The sequence below is a fragment of the Anser cygnoides genome, chromosome Z, assembly GCF_040182565.1.
Source record: "Anser cygnoides isolate HZ-2024a breed goose chromosome Z, Taihu_goose_T2T_genome, whole genome shotgun sequence".
NCBI lineage: Eukaryota > Metazoa > Chordata > Aves > Anseriformes > Anatidae > Anser > Anser cygnoides.
The window spans coordinates 54770103-54792928 of NC_089912.1; the positions used below are offsets into that span (position 1 = coordinate 54770103).

Consider the following 22826-nt stretch of genomic DNA (forward strand, 5'->3'; position numbering starts at 1 on the left):
CCCGGAGCGCTACCTTCCGCTTCCGCCGCCAGCGCCGCCGCGCATGCGCGCCTGGCGGTAGCTGCGTGAAGAGGCTGCCGTTAATGTTTTTTTTTTGTTGGTTTTTTTTTTTTGTTTGTTTTTCCCTAAAACTTGATAAAGGGGCTGAAATAAAGCCAGCCATAGGAACAGGCCACAATGAAAATTGACTGATTCATTCGGCTGTTAAATAAAACATTGATAACAACAATTTCTGGAAAGGTTATTGTGACAAGACCAGCTTCGGTGCCTATTCCATCACAAATTTCGCTTATATGTAAAAGACATAATACATTCCATTACAAATTTCACTTAGGGATTTATGTGTAAAAGACATAATAAATGGTTTATGGAAACATTCCAGTGTTTTGAAGGATAAAAGAAGACGGGAAAAAAACATGGAGAGGAAAGGAAAACAACTTGGGAAATAAAGTGGAAAGATTAACAGAGGAAAAGCTGAACAGTTGGAAGTTTTCTGTAGAATGAAAAATAAGTCAGTAATACCATCTTCCAGCTGAGTACCAGTTACTTGCAGATCTGTCATGGCACACTGATAATGGCCAGTCACTGGATCTGTAGTCTGGTCAGGCAACTTGTATTTTTTCTACCTACGCATTCTCAGAGTAAACGGGTAGTGAAACAGTAGCCTGCTCAAGCTCAGCCAGCAGCACAATTCCCATTTGTTAATACTTCTTTTGGGGTAGCACAGTGCAGGTAGAAAAGCAGGCAATCATGTGCTTGACTTCCCAGTTTAACTTGCAAAGGCCCCAAATACAGAAATTACCCAACACTGTTACCACAATAGCAAATCTAGATCCATTTCATTTCAGATGATGTGATAGATAATGATGAGTCTTTATAGCCAAGTCCGTTCTGAAGAAAAAAATAATACTTAGAGGAAATATTAACTGCATAATATGGACTTTACGTAAAGTCCAACATGGACATATTACACAAAGATTATTAAAAGTCTGTGAAATAAGAAAAATACTCGTATTCTTTGGTAGAGATTATTGCACAATAGTGTAGGATTCCTCTTGGAGTTTCTGATGTCTGTGTTGTGTTGTTGTTGCTGTTTATAAATTACCACAGGAGCCACCAGCTGTCATCATAAAAATTTTATTGGCACTCTGTAAATATTAAATCAGCATGCTAAAATCAAGCCATGTGCAGGAACAGCTGATGCTCTGTTTCGGAGAGCACATGCAAGAGAGAGGTATGCACTATGACTCCCTGGATTCTTACTGCTTACAAGTCCCTTGCTTCATGAGGCTGTGTTCCAGGAATCATTTTGTGTCCAATTGTGTCCTATGATCGATGTGCAGTAGGGGCTGTATGTGTTCAGATATCTCCTGGGTTGAGGAATCAGCCTTCTCAACAGTACCTGCCTTCCTGGATCCTTCTAAATTGTGCAGTTTGTTACTGCCACTTCTTTTCTTTGGCAACATTTTTGTTGCTAACTTCCTTGGAAACCTTGCTAGTATAAATTGGAGACTCTTGTAAACTTTAGAAGGAGCCAAATTCTTTACGTCATGAAGGTCCACATTTCTGGTGCATGACAGAGGTCCGTATTAGTCACATGCCACATTGAAATGAAACCTGCCCTGGTCCTGGCCCAGAAGCTTTTGTCAGTCACAATGTCTTATACTGAGGATGAGGCACTAAAAGTTAAAGGAATATATCTTATAAACTTGCACAATGCATTTTTTTTTCCTTTTGCCATTTTCAGAAACAAACAAAAACCTTTTCAATCTATTCTTACTCAGCATCCCGTGGCATATTTTACTCATGCATCTCAGGTACTCCATTTTCTCTCCCTCTCTGACCTAATCGCAAGGGAAATCAAAGGCCAGATTCATTTTCTGATCCCTCTGCCTCAGTTGTAGGCATGGTGAATCCCCCAGCCCAGAGAGGTTAAATGAGGTCTATACTAAACCAGGCAGTAGTCTAATTTAGGGGGTTAATTTTCACCCAGCCCTCCAAAGGCATGAGGTTCTCCCCTCAGGTAGTTCCCTGCTGTAACATTAGCTCTTCTAAGCCCTCTCTCCCTCCAGGGCTTACTGCTAGGAGTTCAGGCAGGGTGACAGGAGGGTTGAATGTCTCCATAGCTATTAGACTGTGAGGTGCATTTGAACCAGCTTCAGCAGTGACTAAATGGCTGCTAATAGCAAAATCCTAAACCGGCAAATTGAAAACTCCCCAGAAAACGCCGTAGTGAAGGATAAGGCTGGCATCTTTTTGTTTTTGTTTTGTTATGGTGGTTTTTGGGGGGGTTGCTTTGTTTGGGTGGTTTTCGGGGGAGGGGGGTGTTTGTTTTGGATTCCATTTAGGTTTTGATCTGTTCTTCATTGTTTAAATTGAAGTGCATTTTGCTGGTGCCATAGAGCATGAGGCACTGTAAACAGGATGACTTTGTTCTCAATACAGATATTTAATGTTTTCAGCAATACTCTTGCAGTGGGACAAATACAGCATCTTCTTATCTTCTTTCTCATTTGAGGAAAGGGAATGCTGGCAGCTGCCAGGGTGAGCTTTAAAGGGAGCTGAAATTGGTAGCTGCCTACCAAATATTCAAGGAGTTAAGATTAGCAAGACAGAAAATGTAAAATATTTATAATTCACTATCAGTACGTGTTTCCTGTTTCCACTGGCAAAGTCCCAAAACACAGGCCTGCTGATGGGGGACCCCAGGTAGCCTCAACCCCACACCTCTTCCCATGCACAGCACACATTCCCAGTTGCCCCATACAACTTGGTTATGCAGCTGTACAGACTGGCAGGGGGCTCCTCCTGGAGTAAGGAATCTCATTGTCTTGCAATTCCAGTGAGGAGCTCATAAATTTAGGAGAAAGTACCACATGAGATTTCACCACCTGTCAGTAAAACACGCTAAAGCTTGTTAGCTGACAGCCATGAGGTTTGCCGTGAATATTTCATAAGTGTGATGGACAAAGTACCAACCACAAAGTACTGAGTGCAACTTCAGAGATTTTTTTCCTGGAAATTATGGTTCAGTAGAATTCACTAAGAGCTACCCTCTGGTGTTTGATGTAGTTACAGGCATTAAAGCCAACCTTGTAAAACCCTTATTATAGAGAACAGCATACAGCGAAGATATGATTTTCTTAAGCAATAAGAATAAACAGCACTTTTCCTCAATTATTCCCAAGGTAAAGAACAGAAACACTCCACATCCATTTCAAAAATATCCAGGAGGTCAAATAAAATGTCAGAAATGCACAAACTTCACTTGAGATTGAGGTGAGCTTTCAGACAGCTCTGTAGCTATAGCTTAGTCTTGTTCTATACGTTAGGTTTGAACAGTAGAGGTCACATTGCAGTACTCCACTGCAAGCATAGTTACAGTGGGAAAGTTTTAATTACAGGAAACGTGTAACCTCTGAGTGCACACAACTGAAGTGAAGTCATGCAGGTTTGCTGCTATAATAGCATTACCACAGGAAGGATCCATATACTAATACAGGTCGTTCCCCTCACCTTTCTGACCCACATCATTATACTAGTAGAGGCCATCATAGTTGTGCCGAGAGAACAAAATCTTGTTAGCTCTAGGCACAACTTACTCCTAATAATGAATTTTTAGAGGCTGAGAAGTCTTATCCAATTAACACATTCTTGATTTTGCAGAATGCTGTGCTAATTACATGCAACCAGTCATTGCTGGGTTAATTAAACATTCATCCGAAAAACCTACAGCACTAATCTAATTAGCAATTACTACAGCTGTCATTACCTCTTTTCACCTCCTTTTAAGCTGTGCAAATTCACACTAAGAATCTACTCCTGCAGACTCCCTACATGAATAGCTTTCTTTGACTACAGTAATCTTCAGCACGCAGAAGGAGCTTTAAAAATTAGGCTGAATTCTTTACAGTCTAAAATATAACTTCAGTTCTGCCATTCATATATGCAAAAGTCACAGTTTAGCAGTCAGTCATGTCAAAATTAAAAGACTGGAAGACTTTTCTTTTTAATTACCTTTTTATTGGAATCATAGGTCCTACCTTCAAAGTGGTTCTCTGCGAGTATCAAGTCTGAACCATACTTGTGCTAAAAAAAGAAAAAGAGAAAATGCAGACAAAGATTCCTGTATATTCATGCAGCTTTAAAACATCAGTAATTAGAAGCCTCAGAAAACTTAGCTTTTTCAGGTTAAATAGTGAAGTTGGTGATAATCTCAGCCCATTTATGCTTTGTGCAGCCCAGCATGTGATGGCAGATTTCTGAATCCTTTCACCAGCTGGCATCCTAAGAATATCGATCAGTATTATAAAGCTAGAATATATATTAAAATAAGTTAAAATATGTATTTATTGGGTGTAATGCATTCAATATAAGGATGGTAAAAACAGCTTGTTATTTGAAATGACATTATATATCATACTGTAACATACAAACAGCTATATACAGTTACACATTAGTCCTTACTGCAAAAGGACAGACAGAAGGCTTTGCTTAGTTTTAATGGGCAATTTTTATTATTTAGAGACAGGTTTATATACAGTGAAATATAACTATATACTAGTCTTCAGTTCTGTCACTGCATGTAACATGCAAACTGCTACTGCAGCAGTTCAGACTCAGTACCAGAATATCATTCAGATGCAATTTCCAGTAAAATTAAAAATGGGCATTTCACTCTAAATCCACAGTGAACTTGGACAAAATATTAAGACACTTCTGGTCATAGCACAGTTTGTACACAAAGGAATCATTTACCAAACCCTTGAATTGACCAGCTATAGAAATACAGATTTCCAATACCCAAAGAAAGAGCTGTGGATAGTTTAATCAGAGGGGACCAGGTCTGACAGTATGGCAGTAGCACTAGAGCAGATTCCCAGAGGATTACGGGAGCTGGTTAGAAGTAGGATGGTCCAGTTTTTGGAATCTGGTCGCTGGCTGGCATGCCAGGGATGCCAGACAAGTCCAGGGAGAAGCAACTGGAGAGAGCAGCAAAGCCAGCAATTCAGCTAACAGCCACTGATGCTGTCTGTTCTGGCTAGGACTGGAATCAGACCTTTTCTAACAGAAGGCCTTCTCTGGTGTTCCTATAAACCTATACAGCTATCAGCATGCTGATAAGATCCTTTTGCAGATTTTCATTTTCAATCACACAAATGTGTTTTCTGCTTTAGTTTAGCTATTGAGAGCACTACTTAAACTTTATCTGGCTGTCAGCACCAACACTGAAAATTCACCTAACTGGAAAATGTGCATTGTCTTTCTACAGTGAAATTAGATAATAACAACAATAGTAATCCATTAATTTCTGGTGCTTTCTGTGGAAGCCTATCTTTTTCGTTTTTTTCTTCCTTCTACTATATGAAAATTTCAATAAAAATACATGCAGAGGAACTGCAGGTGTGTAAAAGGAGAGTAAGTGGTTTCTATGGCAAAATACCATTTGCAACCACTAAGCGTGTAAGTTGCAAGGTATGTTAGTTTTCGCTGGAAACTGAACTCCAGCTGGGAGCAATCAGAATGACCCTAACTCATCACAGCTCTCTTTCTGCCTTATGTCCATTTATATTTTACACTCTCCAGTCACTATCTTGATGTAAAAACAGACTTGTTTTTGCAATGAAGAGACTAAAGCCTCCTCGGTGTTGCTAGTAGAACAATACTGGCAGTCTCAGTCTCTGCAAGCAAAGGCAATGTAGAACAGCCATTACATTAGGCTTTTGGAGAGATAAATCATCAGGCTAGTTCTTCAGCTGTTGTTTGCTAGCATCCTAAGATGCTAATTATAGGAAGGGTGGAAAACTTTTAGAAGGTTTCCCTTGTTAAAATAAAAATTTTATGCAGAAACCCAATAATCTCATCTCCATTTCTTTAACAACTGCAAGGAAACATCTGTTAAATTTTAGGTAAAGTTATAGTTGAAGCAGAGAAGCAGTTTATATAGAAATTTACATCTTTAATATTTTGGTGTAATTGTATGATGAAAGCCTTTGAAGTTCTTTGATATTTTTTTTTTCCATTGGCAAATTCTTATTATCAGGGACTTCAGAGGTACCTTGAATAGGTTAATTTTGCTCATGTACATTTTCACGCAAATCTGGCTGTCGAGATTCAAGCACAGGATCTTTAATCTTCTGAATCTCGCATTTACACTCTTCCACAATCATGACTTCTTTGACCACCGGGACAGAACTGGTGCAGTTGAGATCCAAGCGCTTCATGGAAAACTTGGTGGGCATGCACTGAGAACAAAAGGTATAAAGACGATCTTCTGGACCAGGAACATGAAAGGAACTACACTTTCCAAAACACAGATTATTCTGTACCATCACCTTCTCACATCTCTCATGAGCAATACCCTGAAACAGAAAACAGTTTGAAGATCACAGTATTTGCAGTGATACATGAATATAGGTTAGTACTAAGTCTAAATTTCTGGTATGAGTGACCAGTGGAATTTACTAGAAAGCATGAAGGCAAAAATAACAAAAATAACAACAACAACAAAAAAAACCACTCCAATCTACTACACTATAAGAACTATTCTTTTTTCTCAGAACATTTACTTTAAAAATGTTTATTTTCTATGGCAAGCAAGCAGTAAAATACAAGACTGGTTTGTGTTTTACAAAACAAAAACAACAAAGACCAAACTTCAGAACTCCTATGGGCAGTTTTTAGATTGAACAACACAGGAAAAAATTCTGCTTAACTCAGAGCCTTTGTGAGCTGGTGGGGGAAAATCCAATAGGTGGATTAACCTTTTAATTGATCTCTGAGTTCTGCATTTCCAATATGGTTAAGCAGTCTTTCCCACTTGCAGGACTTAAAACATCATTTTGTACCAACATTCTTGCAGATAAACCACAAGCTAAACTCAGCTGTAATCTTGATGATTTATTTTGATGTGGGAGATGAATATAATGTTATTTAGCAGGTTTTTAAATAAAATAAAATAAAATAAAATAAAATAAAATAAAACAAAATAAAACAAAATAAAACAAAATATTTAAAGTGTAATTCAAGTTCTGTAATTTTCTTGATTTGCAAGAATAATAATTGCTTGTATCAGGATAGACTATGTCAAATTCCCAAGCGAGGAAAAGCTAGACTGAAGTTAGCTTTTTAATATTGGCATAACTGCAGCCATCATGGAGAAAGCTTGCTATATTACACTAACACAAAAAGTAAAACAGTACAAGTGCCTAGGCCACATATGTCTGCCAGGGAAATAAATTTAGGGATGTAAAAAAAAGTGGTCCTTGACTCATGGTCACGGTGTTATTAGAAAGCTGAGAATACATACTGCCTTATGAGCAAAACAGCACTTTTGTCTATACTGCTTACTTGCCTTGATGTTACAGTATGACAGAATGGGTTCATCTGGGCATGGGACAATTTACCTGTTCTCCAACAGTCTTAGTACGGAATTAGATATATGCATCAGTCTTTCGATTAATACAATAGACAGAAATATTTGCTTAGCTGTAGGAAATCAACCAGCTTCTCCTGTAAATTGTTGATCTGGGACTCATTTTTTATACATATGTACATATATATATAGATATGTTTTTATATATATAAATATATTTATATTTTTATTTATATATATATAGACTATATATATATAACTCATGTATAATGTAAACATTATAGATGTATATTTGTTGTATAGACAATTGCTCACCACCTCCCTGCTTGCTCAGGCTAGGTCAGAACATCATTGCAAAAAGAGAATAAATAACTCTGAAAACTGAATGTGTGGCTTTCCAGTGCTGCAGTTTAGCAGTCTGTCTCATCAAAATAAAGCTTCGAGTCTTTCTCAGAGCTTATGAAGTGTGTGGCCCTGTGTCTTAGCAAATGAAGTAACCCATGTGTCTTTACTTGCTGATTATAAGAGGCAGGGAAAAGGGCACATTTATTGACCTTGGACACCTGTTCTTACCTGGGAAAAAGGCAGGGTTCTGCAGGTTTCTTGGTGCATTTCATTAGTCTTGATTGGCAGGACAACCTCTTCAGAAGCTGAATTTTTCCTTAACATGAAGTGGTCCCAGAATTTCTTGGCATCTTTTCTATAGGGAGGTTCAACGTCCCTCTTGCTGGAATAGTGGGTTGGAGAGAAGTTTTCCACGGGAGAGACCTCTCTGGGTGCTGTCCAGGTTCTAACATCTTGGTCTGCATAGAGTTCTGCGTTAGGAAGGATGAATCTCGACATTTTTTTCTCTCCTTGCTTCTGACTCTCTCCTGCTGTCTGTGGAATTGCTACAAAAAAACTTGGTTGTCCCTGGGTTTCCTCAACTGGGTTTTCCCCCACCAGCTCACGAAAACTTTGACTCTCAAGCAGCTTTTTGTCCAGGTAGAAAAGCTGCTGAAATGGCCTTCTGCTTTTCCTTTGCTGTGAATCTGCCTGTGGCTCTGTGGCTCCCAGATGTGAGAGCACCAGCAGCTGAAGGAGAAGCAGTGGCATGGTCCTGCTGAGTGTAGCCCTGTAGACCTGCTGCTATTGCAGTGAACGCAGTGTGCTAGCTTTATACAGGAGCCTGGTGTCAGCTTAAGTTTGTGTGCCAAGAGGATGGGGGAGTTCAGGGGAGACCGTAGCGCGCTTAATTATATTCATTTGCTGTAGATTACAATTATGATAGTGGAGTTTGTGCTAATGAAATTCCTCTTTCAATCTGTATAATGTGTATTACAAGCTCCTATCTAAAAACTAGTAACCTAGGATGGTGTGGGAGACAGGGGGAGTCAACAGGAGGAAATGTTTGGATAAGCTGTCTAGCTAAGGCCTGGGAATTAAGGAAACATTTGAGGTTGTGTATTAGCATGTTCAATGTGGTCTTCATTGTTTATTTTGACTTTCCATTCCACAAAGCTAGAGACTGTCAAAACAGGGAATGTTATTTCATCACAACAGGAAAAGGCAAGCTGATTAATGTTTTCTAAAACATGAAGCTGGATCTGGAGATGTAAAATCAGTCTGTGTTTTCAAAAGTTGCTACTAATTTTGGTCTTTCAGATTTTGAATATGATCCAAGGCCTGCATCAGCACTGCTGCAAACTGGCAAACTTGTGCTCACACACCCAGAGGAACCTGGCAGAGAGCACTAGCTCTAGCTTCACCTCTTTGACAAGAGTTTTGCAGATGCAGGAGTGCAGAAGTATTACTAGTCCAGACTAAGTTCACAAGGTCAATAGAATCTGCACCCTCGATTCTCAAAGATCAATACTGAAACTTCCTGTACAGGCATCAAAGACACTACAAATATACAGTAAAGCTGGCAAATGAAATAAGTATTTAAGCAAAATATGTTAGAACTGATGCATTTTGTGATTCTAGACTTGAATATCTCAACAGAAGTATCTAAAGACTACCAGACCTAAGCTGGAGGCCAAGTTTTGCAAAGTTAAGCTATGCAGCATGTGAGAAGAAACTTCTGGTAGTACAGCATACTTAGGAAAGCACTGAGAGAAGGAAAAAATATTTTCAATAAATATCTCAAACATTGATTCTAATCCAAAAATATTAATAGGTAATTCTTCTTCAGATAACTTGTGATGTCAGGACTCTGTTCTCTACACATACCTGTTTCTACTGAGAATAGTCTATTAATAGACTCTTAAGTTTGTAGCTAATTTCTTCATTAGTTTTGAAAACCAAGCAAGTCTGTACCAGACATACGGAATGATATGTCTTTCATTTCAGGGGAATTAGTTTAGTTTACTTCAATTAGCAGGCAATAAGTTCTTGGGAATTTCCTTGCAAGGCACTGACGTAACACACAGTGGAGATTTAGAGCTTGTCCTTATTCCATAATTTACTTGAGTTAAAATTTGTTCTTGTCTTGTTTTGAACCTTGAGACAGAACTGCATGGAGCTCCAGCAAGAATGTTGTTATTCACACACCACCATTTGAGTATATGTGTGCTTTGACCTCAGTGGGATGAGGATCTTGTTAAGGGAAGCAAAACTGTCAGGCACAAACTTTATCGCTCTGTATCTTCAATCCAGAGAAATTTAATTCTGCCACTGATTTGGTGCTTTCCTGAAGTCTGGGACTTCCTGAAGTCCTGAAGATGGGACAACAGATTCTCCCTCCATTGTCAGGAGTGAAATCATAGGAAATGTTGGCATCTGCAACAAGATCAGCTATGACACGTGCCCCTGAGAAGTCCTTGCATCAGATTTACATAAGCATGTGCAGTAATATGGTGGAGCAGGAAAGAGTCAAGAGGATTAATTTGATTGTCAACAGCTAATTAAGTAGTCTAAAAGTACAGTTTGAATCCTCACACCCTGTCTTCATTGGTCACCATGTTTAGCTGAAGTGATTGAGGTTTGGATCTAAAATTCCTTGTATCTGGTGCATATTGGTGGTAGTTGTTCAGAATTACTCAAGGAGGATAAGTACATTATGTTTGTGTAGAGGTGGTGCTTAGGGGCATGGTAAATTTGGTATTGCTAGGTTAATGGTTGGACTTGATGATCTTAGAGGTCTTTTCCAACCTAAATGATTCTGTCATTCCATGATTCTATGACTCTTTTTCCTTTTCTCCTCATTATTTTAGTTGCTTGGAATGTTACAAGACAGGGATGATACTCAGACCTGTGTATTATATTGTATTGTATTGACACAGAAGGGTCTGACATGTTTGGTAATGACTTTCAAATACAAGATTTGATTGTTTGAAGCACTATGTATTTTTGCAGCTCTTTGCTTCAGAATTTAAAACTATGAAGTTCACTAAAACAATTTAAAGTCGGTTTCTTCTGGATTGTAGAAATACAACAGAAGTATTCTTTCTGTTTGCTTTTAAGCTGTTTTTCACTTCCTTTGTCAGCAGTGTCTTTTCACCAAGCTGAACATAACAATGTAACAGCGCTTTTTGTTTAAAAGGTCCAGCTTTGGTCTTGATCCTTTAATGCTTGTTTCAACTTTATCCATATAAGAAAAATTATACGGATAAATTAACTCACGTGTATGTTTACAGAAATGAAAACTAAGTGCCTGAAGGGCCCAATTTACCTCTTTTCAAAGGCTTCTGAAAAAAAAAATAAAATTAAAAAATCCCACCACCTTCAAGGTAAAAAAGAATAGACTTATAGTCTTGGTTAAATGTTACCCTAATCTGCCCTGAAAGAAGAAGCATACATGCAAGGCCTTTTTTATCTGATGTGTCCAATGTGCTTGAGGCATGGTTTAGTGCCCAGACAGCCTTAATTTCTGTTGGAAGCTTCTCCTGTTCATAATACAAATATGAGCAAAATAATTTTATGACTGCCTTTTTTTTTTTTCCCTTTTTTTTTTTTTCCAGAGAGGGTTCTTCCTGCATCTTTTCACAAAGAACAAGTCAGGTTGCAAGCAGGAAACGTGGTGCATTTTAAGAATGTCACACAACAATTAAGAAAATGGTAGTACTGGAATGCTTGTCCTAGACACTTGTATGTAAAGTAAACTGGTGTGGATTATTGGTGCAGTATAAATGTTAACAAGGATTGCATAAAGATTTATTCTGGCATATACATATAGATGTTAAACTGCTAGTGTGCAATGGCACTGAAAAAAAAAACTGTTTAAGATCAGGATGGTATTTTCTGTTCTATCTTGTACCACACAGCAAGAAAGAAGGCTGAAGCAAAGCAATGCCAACAAATCTCTCTACAACCTAAAGGTAGAAAACTGAGCTCTTATCTCCTCTAGGCGAAGCCAGCTCTGGTTCCTGGATTTTCTTGGATAGTTTTTCTTAAAGATCTGCTGAGTGCCAAAAGCTGCATGCCAGCTCTGGTTCTGCCAGGCCAATCTCATACTGCTTCTTCGTGCCTACAATAGTAAGCTGTGGCTGCTTTCCAAGAGACAAATTTGGTAAGAAATGGGACCTGATACGTCTGGGCACAGTTTGTTCTATATTTACACACAGTCTAAACCTGCGTTGGAGTCAGCTGCTTGCATAACTGCACACAGGTAGCAGGATATGTCCTCAGCCTCTTGTTTCAGCCAGGTGCCAGCCTGCATTATGGGAAGGCATCTCAGCTTGGACAGTGAATTTGGAAAACCACTACGAAGATAAAAATAGTAAGTATTTGTACGTCTCTTTGTGGTGACATCAACCTCATATACTAATAATTGACAACAGGGATTGGACCAAGCACATTATCATTATGTTCCAAATACAGCTAATCTCAGATTTCTACAAAAACCAATGATGTATCTTTTATAAAAACTTGTTTTCCTGCCTGATTATCCTTTCATGTAAGCATAGCACATGTTTTCACTGTATTTTGGTTTTAAAATTTTGTGGCTAAATGCAGCAGCGTCTTTCAGGCAGGCTTTGATTTGCCTTCATAGTAGCATTTTTTCAGGACATTATGCTTTCAGAAATAGTCACCATGAATGTTTGCCCATCTTTTTAAAACACTATCAGGTCTATAGATGACAAGTGACATGCAAATGCAAAGTGGTATTACTCATTCGTTTCAGAGCTGGAGTTTATTCAGTCATTATGGACATAAACTGAGTAATTAGTTACACTGCCAGTTGATGCCTAAAAATAATTCTTAGGCAGTGCTTGAATTACTTGCCTTCTGTTGAGCTAAATAATTTCATCATAGCATGATTGATGATTAAATCATTAAAATGGATTTTATATTTTACAGTCCACTTCAATATCCTATCATTTTAGAAACACATTCTATGTAGACAAACTTGTATCCAGATATATCTTTTACAGAACCCATATGAAGACCTCAGAACTAATGAATTAGCAATATGCAGTTTATTCTCCAATTATTGTACTTATCAAAGAAAGCCATCTGTGGTCTTTGTTTTACTCCGTTTCGGGGAAACAGATCACATACAGGCCTCACGGGGAAGTTATAATTATGAAACCAAAAGGCTTTTATGAAGTATGATATGGAAGAATAGGCAATAAATAATTTTGTATCTTCAACCTTATGTACTGTACAGCATGAATTTCACCCTTTGACTATTCATTTTCTAGTCCTCTGTTGCATTGTTTCTTGCATTGACTCATTAATATACCTTTCCATTCACATTTTTCTCTATCTTTTCTCTGTGCTGTAGAAACAGAGCTGGAATCTAAGTTTCAAACTACTGCCAAAATGTAGATTATTGCACTTGAAAATGTTCACTTTTGTGTCTAGCAGAGCTAGGATAAGTTTCTTTTCATATGTGTTGACTCATTGCTCTCACAGCACTTGACAGTAAGTAAGATGGAATGACCTGCATGGCGTTAAGGACACATGATGCAATGGATTGCTTTCTATTACAGTTCTCAGGATGGAAGATTTTGGACAGGTACCCACCTCTGAAGCATTTCCTCAATCATACCAGTACATATGTACCACCTAACTGAGAGCATACCCAATTCCAAAGACATGCTGAGGAGCAAGGTTGGTTTGATTGCCACAGCTTATTAAGCCTTGAGACAGAGGAGGAGGAGGAGTCTGCGCAATGGTAAATTTCAGTCTTGAGGAAGACACATCTTTCTTAGAATAATTTGTTAAGAGCAGTGGTAATTCACCAAGGAGTTCAACAATACTAAGAAAATGTTTCTAGCATAATTCAAGAAAGAAGATGCAGATAAGTTTTGTTTCATTAGAGTAAAAATGTATTAGGACTTGTCTGAATTTTTTTTCTGTATGCATAAAATAGTATCCTTTTGCATACTGTGCTTATATCCAATTATTTAGGTATCATGTTCCTATTCATTAGGACTTCCACTACTGAAAAAAATACATTATCTCAGCTCTGTAAAAATAAACTAACAAATCTGTGTTCTTGTCTTCTACCTTTATACTGGTTATGTACTGATGCATAGAATAGTAGTTAAGCAGTGGAGATAGAGTAGCAGCATTGTCCAAACTACAAGCAGCATATCTTCTTGTAATAAATGAGAAGTGAAATCTCCTCTATGAAGCTGACTGAAGATTACTCAGAAACAATGCCTTTTTTTTTTTCTGTTAATTTTAATATGATCCTTTAAATGATGAATCTTATTAAAAATCAATTTTATGGACAGGCAATCTTTCCTGAAGTCATTCTTTCTCTTATGTACCTGCTTGTAGACTTGTAACTTTCTTTAAATTTACTTCTCAAAATAAACATTCCAGCATTTTCTCTTAAACATAGAGTTTGCTTATGATACATATGTCCCCATAGTACTAATTCAGGAAGACTCATGCAGAAGAAGAAACAGAATTCAGAAACTGTACAGAATAAACAGCAGATATATTACACTTAACTATAAGTACATTTCTACTATGCCCAACACTTGTTTTACCACTAGCTAAAAAATAAAAAATAAAAATAAAAATGAAAACAACAGCAACAAAAAACACCTTTGGTTCAATTATGGAAGGAAACTGAAGAAACACAGGTTCACCAAAATGATATGTTTCAGTTTTATATTGACACAAAGTTATGCATAACAATATATATAGTGTTCTGAATACAGTAATTAGGTTAGCACCAGTCTTGTGATGTAAATAAGGTAGAATCACAGTATTCGCTGAGTTATGTATATAATTTCCTCAAGCCTATTTTTATAGTTTTAGAATGAGTGAAAAAAGAATGCCTTCATTACATTTCCATGTGTACAGAAGAGATCTCGAAAACTTTAGTGATTTTTTCCAAATTAAAACTTGATCTCTATGCCATTAGTAACAACATACTTGCTCACACAAATACAGTTTGTTCTTAAGTTATTGAAGCTTGTTTTCCCTGTATTTGGCTGAATTTGGGGAGCAACAAGAGGTAATATTACTAGCTTCACTTACTGGATTACTTCAAAGGTCTCCACCCATGGCAAGATCTCAACAGTGTAATATCACAAGAATTCAGGTCAGAATATTCTACTTTGGAAGAAGTGCTCCCATGGCAAGTTGCCTAGCATTTTTTTACACAGCTGTCATCTGCAAGTCATCTCCTTCTCTGTCAAACTTGTTTGAAATTGGTCAACAAATTAAAAAGATAGCTGAGAGGGAGAGGAGGTGGTTAAAAGAAGCAGGCACACAAGCAGCTCACCATTCCCGTTTTAGAAAGCCAGGCTAACAACAGTTGTGGTTTTTGGTTTTTTTGTTTTTTTCACTGAGCTGTCACCCGTTCATTCTGTTGCTGTTAAAAGGCACATGAATAGTTCTGGTAAAATAAAACTTGTGCTCATTCAGAACATCCACAGGTGAACACCAGAATTTACATGACTTTCAGCCTCTCAGAATTCCCTGTTGACACTCATCCTTTGAATGCTCAGTTTCCCAAGTTTATTCAGAGTCTAAATCAAACTGTATTGAAGACTGAAAAAGTTCCCAGCAACTTCTCAAGATTTTAGGCTTTTTCTTTACTAAAACTCTTAGAGACAAAAACTTCCTATGGCAACAGAAAAAGTGACTTATTTTTGCTTTCCCTGTTTAGAATGTCATATTTTTTGAATATATCCTAATAAAGAGTGCAAAAATCACTGAAAAAAAAAATCTCATTTTTAAAGACAAATTATAATTTATGAACAAATGCTGAATTGAAAAACAATTCAGCAGCCTTTTAGGTCAGCAATATCCTTGCATTATCATATAAGAATTTTAGCTTCATTAATGTCAGATCTCATGAAACCAGCAAATGCATACAGTTTGCACAACTATCAGTCTGTTGTGTACTGAAAACTTCATACACCTCAATCTCTTTAATGTACTTCAAGTAAAGTACAGAAAAGGGGTATTTTCCACTCTTCACACACAAGCAAACTTCTGAGATCAGTGCTGTCTCAGTATAGTCATTAGTTATTAGTTACTGGTCCAGCAACAAACTCCATGGCCAAAATTCCCTCTCTGTTAAGGTAATTCATTATATAAGTAGGAGAGGTATTTAATAATTTTTATAGGTTTTATAAAGATAGCATCAGTAAGCTCAGCAGTTTTTATAACAGGAAGTCCCTAAAGAAATAAAATTTTATGTTTATGTTTTAACAAGCTCTCTTAGTCATTTTTCCCTGTAATTCCAGAACACAATAATAGCAGATATCAAGTGTGCTTTGTTGGACCATGGGTTTTGGTTTTTGTTTGTTTGTTTTTGTTTGTTTTCAGTGAAAAGAAATATATATATATATAAAAATACAAAGAAATAAAAACAGGTCTGGACAGGTACTCAGAGGCTACTTGTTTTGGGGGTATTCTTGAAACAATTAGCATATATATCATGTTGGTTTAGATAACTTCTTAAGCAAAAGTGTTAGTGTCTATAAAACTGTCTAGAAGCTTGGCATAAAGATTATAAAGACAAAAACGAATCATGGAAGTATGTTTGGTTGTATCTGTTGATACCAACAATAAGAGTGATATGGTTCTGTCCATGGTATTTTACCTCTAATCTTGTGAGGCACTTGAGCTTATCTGCAACAGTCCCTTCAGAAAGGTCCTCTCCTACATGGAAGGACTGCCCAGCTACTCACATGCCTGTTCTAACTCGTCATACGCAAGGAGGAGGGATAAATAATCCCTGGAACAGTTCCTCCAGCACAGAGAGGAGAGGTGATTCTGCTGCATCTGTTCCTTCACAGGACTGCGAAATTACTTTGAGGAGCCCTAGAAAGAGCAGAGGTGCAAATGGTGCACAAATGTAATTGATCAAGAGTCTGGCCGAATTGATGAGCTTGTAAGGGGCATGGACAGAATCAACTGCTGGCAGCAGGCAGGCAGATGGGAGGGCTGAGAGTTCATATGGTACAGGGTAAATTCTCCATACTCAGTGCCACACCACCTGTCATACACTCATGGCAGGCAGAGGGAGGGTTTGAGAAAAGATTTAATTTTTTAGCAAGCTTATGACTTGTTTCTTTTTTTAATTTCAAGGCTGGCAGTAAGAAGGTCCTAAAACAAGATTTTTCTCACATCAAGAATAACTTTACTATAATGTTACCAAGTGGTAACATGACAATGGCATGTATTTATATATAATAAGTTAAAATTAAGTTATGGGCAGCTCTTTGGTTTTTGGCTTTTGTTTGTTTGTTTTATTTTGTTTTGCTTTTTTTCCTATTAAATGCTGGTTTTAAGCTATTCTCAGAACTAAATCTGGATTTTTTTATAATTATTTTTTAAAACCTCAAATCCCTAATAAGGACTTAGATTAATACTTTTCAAAAGCCATAGCTGCTTTAGTACAAAGCATGTCTCACGATTACATTGGCTTATACACACATATAAATCCTATTGATGTTCATGTATCACTGAATCCCATGATACTATTCTGGAATTAAGCTTCAGTATTAATCTTTTTGTGTGTGTAAATCATCCTTTGAGATAGCATTAGTTTTGCAGAGGTCCCATTATTTAATTACACTGTAAAAATTATAGCACCATCCTGCAGCTCTAAAAAATGGTGAATAATTTTAGTCAGAAATGACAAACAATGTGCAGTGCTATGTGAGCAGATCCATTAGGATCTGAAGCTGTTCTTGGATGGTAGAAAAAGAAATACAAGGCTTTTGCTCATGTTGGTACTCTGTCACTAAACTGTATCACTGGTATTCTTTTTGTAAAACATTGTACTAGGGCATCCACACAAAAAGTACAAAGTACAAAAAGTATCCTGACAAAATGTCTCAGCCCTCCTCACACAAGATAACCTGCTTTCAGCCATCAGAGTCTGCCCTTATTTCCACCCCAAACAGTATTTCTTTGTCTGTGACTGCAGGGTAAAACTGCTGTTTTTATTGCAAATGGATTAAACCAATAGCCAATCCACAATCACTCCTTAAGAGCGAAACAAATCAACTGATGTGCTTTTTTTTTTTTTTTAAATAAAAAATAAAAGTACGTTTACGCAGAAATTTGATGAAAGCTGTCAGGCCTAGCTCTTTGGTGTGAAAATACAAATGAATAAGTGACAGATCAAAGTCTTTGGGCAGAGTTCAAAGCCTTGACCTGGACTTACTGTTTGCAGCTGACTTCTATTTCTTGTTTGGAGTCCAATGCATCTGCATCTCTGGCAGCATAAAATAAAACCTCGGTTATAATTAAGATAGTTTTCTGTCTGCATACCGTCACATGCCTGCAGATAAAGAGACTGAAACAAAGGGAATATCCATGCACTTTCACAGGGATCCTCCATTCTTTACAGCTTTCTTGAACATACATAGCTGTTCCGTTTGACCTTCCTGCAGTCAGTTGCTTGCCATTTTCCTCTCTTCTGCACTAATACACAATTGTTGCCTCTCTTTGGAAAGTGATAGAAGCCTCTTCTCCAGTTTACGTATGTGACAGGTTCTCCTCCATTCCATTCCCAATGTCCAGGATTGACTTGGTCATTCAAGCCTGTGTGAAATCAGTAAGAGCAAATGAATGATATTTTTCATCCCTGGAGCCTGATGCCAACAGAAACATGTTGTCCTATCCCTCTTAAAAATATATGCAAGATTATGCAGACAAAAATAAATAAATAAATAAAAGAAAAAATCTGGAGGAATACAAGTAAAATACACTTTAATATTTTGTACGGCATCTAGACTTATCTTTTTTCCTCATTACTGGCCTACAATGTTTTCTTTCTCTCCATGTCTATCATATCCCAAGTTTCTCTTTTGATACTTAGGATGCCAAATAGAGTGTTATATTTAAGCCTGGGCAGCTTCAGACTTCATGGACTCCTCCTGAAAATAAAATCCTGCAGATCGTCATAGATCTTGTTTACATTGTTGAAAGGATGATAGTTAGCACAACTTAAAGCATGCCTTTTCACTTAGCCTCTGAGTTCCAAGACCAAAATGGGCCAGATGTGACCTGTCTTCTTAGCTAGAAGAGATCACAATTAGAAAATTGACACAATGGGCTTGTAGTCTTTATTCTTATCAGAGGACTTTATTTCTCTCAGGTTAACAGAATCATAACACCATTGAACATGATTACAAACTGAATGCAGTTTTTAAAGCAGATTTAGTTGATTTATTTTACGAGCTATCTTTAGAATGGGAAAGGCTCCTAGGCAACACAGATCATGATAAACTTCTTTTTGATAAAGACTCATAAAATTATCCAGGTGCATGATGGCTATCAGTTTATGCATTGCTCTGAAATACCAAAAGCAGCAGAAAGCTGAGGGTGATGCAGCATTTGAAAACTGGGCTGAAACTTGTAGCAGTTTAAGGCTTTATCATCAGTCACTTTATTGTCAGCTGATATACTTGCCTATCCAAAAAGGCTTCCTCCCACTGAAGTCCCACAGCCACTGCATGTGTTGTTCATTAGCCACACTTGCTAGACTCCCCTGGTATCTAGGCTCAACAAGAGAGGAGAGGGTAATTAGAATTCCACAGTGACAGACATCTCCCATGGACTTATCAACAAGAAGCATGAAGGATTCCAACATACACCATATACCTAACATTTCACAGGAAAATCAGTACTGACGTGAAAGAAAAATTACATAAAGATTTAGTCTTACATTTACCAATTACTTGTAGAACTTAAATCCTAGATTGGTTTTTCTAATTTTCTAATGGACAAATTAAATTGGCTGTGCAACTGAAATAAGTGTATACTGGACATGTGTAACGTACTCAAAGACTATGTTTTAAATCATGGAAATAATTGTTTCTCAATACTGTCTTTTCTCTAAAATAAAAATCCACCACACTAAAAATACAAGGCACCAAAAGATACCTTCACCTATTTGGTGGTGCAGCAGACTGTATTCTTTTTAAACTGTTTTCTGACAAAGCTAAAGCTCTGAATAACACAGTTTAAAACTTGGGCATATTTCAAAATAGAATGAAGTCCGTGTGTAATTCAGGGGGTTGATTTAGAATGGCAGTGTGGTTCTGAGAGGTAATGTTGGGTTGTTTGCAATGACTGTGCATTTAGTTCAGATCTGAAAGGAGTTTTGGTTTATATTAACTAGATTTAGAGTGAAACCAATGCACCAGCTCAAATCTGTCTGTGTACTTAAATCCCAATGGAAGGCTTGCAAAACCTAAACACCGAGTAGTCTTGCCACTGCAAAGTCCCCCAACTAGTACCAAGCATACTAACATCAGTAGGCTGCTCTTAAGCCATTTAGAGGTCAGGCCAAATTCTGAAGCATTAAGAGTCCACTGGCATCTTTCATATTTGCCAGGAATTGTCAGCTGTCAGCAGTTCCACTTTCATGGTTACCCATCTTTTTGCCTGACCTGATCTAATGACTCCTTTTTTTACCTGTCATGCCTACTCTCACCCTTCCTCTCCTACTGAGTCTCTGCCATTTCTGTTTTCCCATACTTCTGACTGCTCTTTAGTCTAACAGTGATGCTAACCCCTTCAAACATCCTAGGTGATGTTTGATAGGGCCCAAGGAAACAACACTGCTCATCAAAACATGTTGTAAGACAGCAAAAAACTTTTCTAGCAGAAGAATACGTCAATGGCATCATTAGAAGTTATTTAATATTAATAAATTAGAAGTTATTTAATATTTAATTTTGTGACTGTTGCCAGATATCCACTGGAGAGAGAAAACCAGTATTGCTCTGAAGAGAATTGTCCTTCAGAGCTGGGACTACAACCAGACCTCAAGGGTGGCATGGCAGATACTACTGAGACAGAGAAAAGATCCTGGGGTGGAATTCTACCACCAAGTCTGCCACCCAGTTAGAGACCCATGCCTGGAGCTCCATTCCTGTTTGTTGACCTACATCTTTTCTAACAGTAATTAATGATCCTGTGGATGCTATACCGTGACCCCATGGAAGATAGGGCAGCAGGTAAATTTTACATCAGGAGGAATTCCTAGCAATATGCAGTGTTCTGCACAGTCCTGTTCACACAAAACCTGGGCCATTCCTTTTTCTGGAGCAATGTTGATGGTATGCTTCTGCTTCAAAGGCCTATCCCATTACACCTGCAGTCAACTGAAACAGCCCAGGATTTACCCCCCTACTCCTCTTTGCACAGTGGATCCCGCAATGCCAGTGGGACAGCTGTGTGTTAGCCCTGACACTGTGTGTAATCGAGGCTGCCCTAGACCGAGGACCATATAGTAACACAGGCCCCATCAAGGGCCTCCTCAGATCTGGAACCACCAAAGGACAAAGTGTAAAGGATCTAACTGACATCTTCCATGTACAGTCCACAGGTAGAGGTGTGGCAGGGTGGCCTCAGAAACACTGATCATGACTTTACAAATGGTAGACTGACCCAGCAGAAAGTGGTTAGAAGCATCCAGACAGGGTTCAGGGATTGCACGCCTCCTCATGGTACAGAATCCCCAAATTTCACCCACCGATAACAAAGCTGTGGTACCAGCTCTTCTGTATGTACTCTTTGTCCCGTTATGTCACAAGGGTGACATGCTTCTTCTCTGTGCCTAACCACCAGGTCCATCTACCAAGTCTCCAGCGAACAAAGCAGTTAGACTGGCTAATGCTCTCTGAAAGTTTTGGATTCTTGTTCCTCAAACAAAAGGTCCAGGAAAGCAGGGCAGCTCGCTCAGGGTGTCCTCCCAGGGTAACTGACTCAGCAGCAGGATGCCATTCCCCCTCACAGTGACTGTGGCTGGCCAGTCACCAAAGTTGGGACTGAGAAGAGATTTGGGTAGCAGTCTCTGTGGTATCACCATTAGTGAGCAAGAACAAAAATAGGCGTTTTATCTGGCTGCTGCTTAAAGACAATCAAAGCACCAGAACTTAGTCAGTTACTTTAGAGAGTTGCAATTGTTTTAGGAAAATTAAAAACAAACAAAAGCATCAATTTGTATCAGTAACTGCTATATCAATAACATACAAGGGTGGTCTGAGCAGTAACAGGTTCAGACTTTCTTTAACCCAAGTATCAGGGAGAGCCTTCAGCATTGTGAAAGGAAAGCAGTGCAATAATTATGTTATCTAATCTTTCCTCCATAAGAGTGCTTTCTAAATACAGCCTGACCAACAAACACGACTGAAGAGAGAACAACCATTCTAATCGTTCAACCTGGTCAAGGGTTTTGTGGTATTGTAGGGAAATGAGAACAGTCCTGAAATACCACTGCTGTTAATATTACTAAACCTGTACCTCCAGGCAGAGCTCCTGACACAAGAATTGATGAAATAATGTTCATTATGGAGTTATGTAAATCTACCACTTCCTAATTTAAATTACTCCATACAAGAGGTCATACTGCCTTATTTAAATACAAACAACAACAAAATCACAACACTGATTCCTGTACAAGTCCATTTGCAAATCATTCCTTTGTGCTTTAAAATTTTTGCTTTCAAGTCAAGAGCATTCATCTAAGAGCAGTTTCCCAAGCTAAGGAAATATTTCAGATAGCCATTAACCTTGAAGTATTATATGCAAAACACTTAGCACAAAGAGTTTTCTGATTTTACATGAAATTAACCAGTACATTTTAAGGAGGTCTGTGCCATTCTGATAAACTGAACTTCTGCGAAAGCACACTTGACTGGCAGTGAAGATCTCTGTAGCACAGGAGGATATGTGATATGAGTTACTGCAGTAAATTCATGACCCATACTGACAGTGAAGGGGCAGAGACTGAGAGGCTCTGCTGTAATTATCCCAGGCTTTTGTTCGCTCGCCTAGGGAGTAATCCTGGTGCCTTGAAATAGCTGTCTAGCATTGCTTATGACACCTTCTGGTATTCAAAACAATCAGATGAGATTGACAGACATGATGCAAAGTTTACAGGAGCCCTACATTTCCAGAGTGGCTGTTGAAAGTCAGACACCTTGGGCCTTCAAAATTACTCTAGGTAATTACTCTCCTATGCTGGAGTCACCAGTAACAATGTAAGTTAAATCAGTCTCTCACAGAACTAGCGCAGCATTAGGAGTGGAGG

General features: G+C 38.1%; 2 protein-coding genes across 9 annotated transcripts in view; both read right to left on the reverse strand.

The window, feature by feature from the left end:
* Positions 1-396: 396 nt before the first annotated feature.
* Positions 397-11484, reverse strand: CER1 (cerberus 1, DAN family BMP antagonist). 2 transcript variants are annotated; one of them, XR_010827991.1, is made up of 3 exons: positions 7949-11484; positions 4044-6362; positions 400-1679 (listed from the first exon to the last, which is right to left on the reverse strand). XR_010827991.1 is itself a non-coding variant. In XM_013193532.3 (2 exons), exons 1-2 carry the CDS (start codon positions 8468-8470, stop codon positions 6069-6071), a joined length of 816 nt encoding a protein of 271 aa, XP_013048986.3. In that variant the 5' UTR covers positions 8471-11484; the 3' UTR covers positions 397-6068. The 2 variants fall into 2 exon arrangements, 1 of the variants encoding a protein (XP_013048986.3); XM_013193532.3 differs by having other exon boundaries at positions 397-6362.
* A 2924-nt stretch (positions 11485-14408) lies between these two features.
* FREM1 (FRAS1 related extracellular matrix 1) overlaps positions 14409-22826 on the reverse strand; it is an 84543-nt gene continuing 76125 nt past the window's right edge. For 5 of the 7 annotated variants that reach the window (XM_013193555.3, XM_013193557.3, XM_048049758.2 and 2 more), the window contains 2 exons: positions 19196-19281; positions 14409-18325 (listed from right to left, as the gene is read on the reverse strand). In XM_013193555.3, the coding sequence (XP_013049009.3) occupies positions 18126-18325; positions 19196-19281 (286 nt within the window). In that variant the 3' untranslated portion in view covers positions 14409-18125. Of the gene's footprint in view, positions 18326-19195; positions 19287-22826 lie in introns of all 7 variants that reach the window. The other 2 variants (XR_007158741.2, XM_066989063.1) reach the window with 2 other exon arrangements.

Excerpts from the sequence above, each read along its gene's own strand:
- CER1 (XM_013193532.3), bottom strand. The coding sequence starts at position 8,470 with ATGCCACTGCTTCTCCTTCAGCTGCTGGTGCTCTCACATCTGGGAGCC. Across the intron at positions 6,363-7,948 it reads GAACCCTGCCTTTTTCCCAG|GGTATTGCTCATGAGAGATG; the intron begins GTAAGAACAGGT and ends TTTCTGTTTCAG.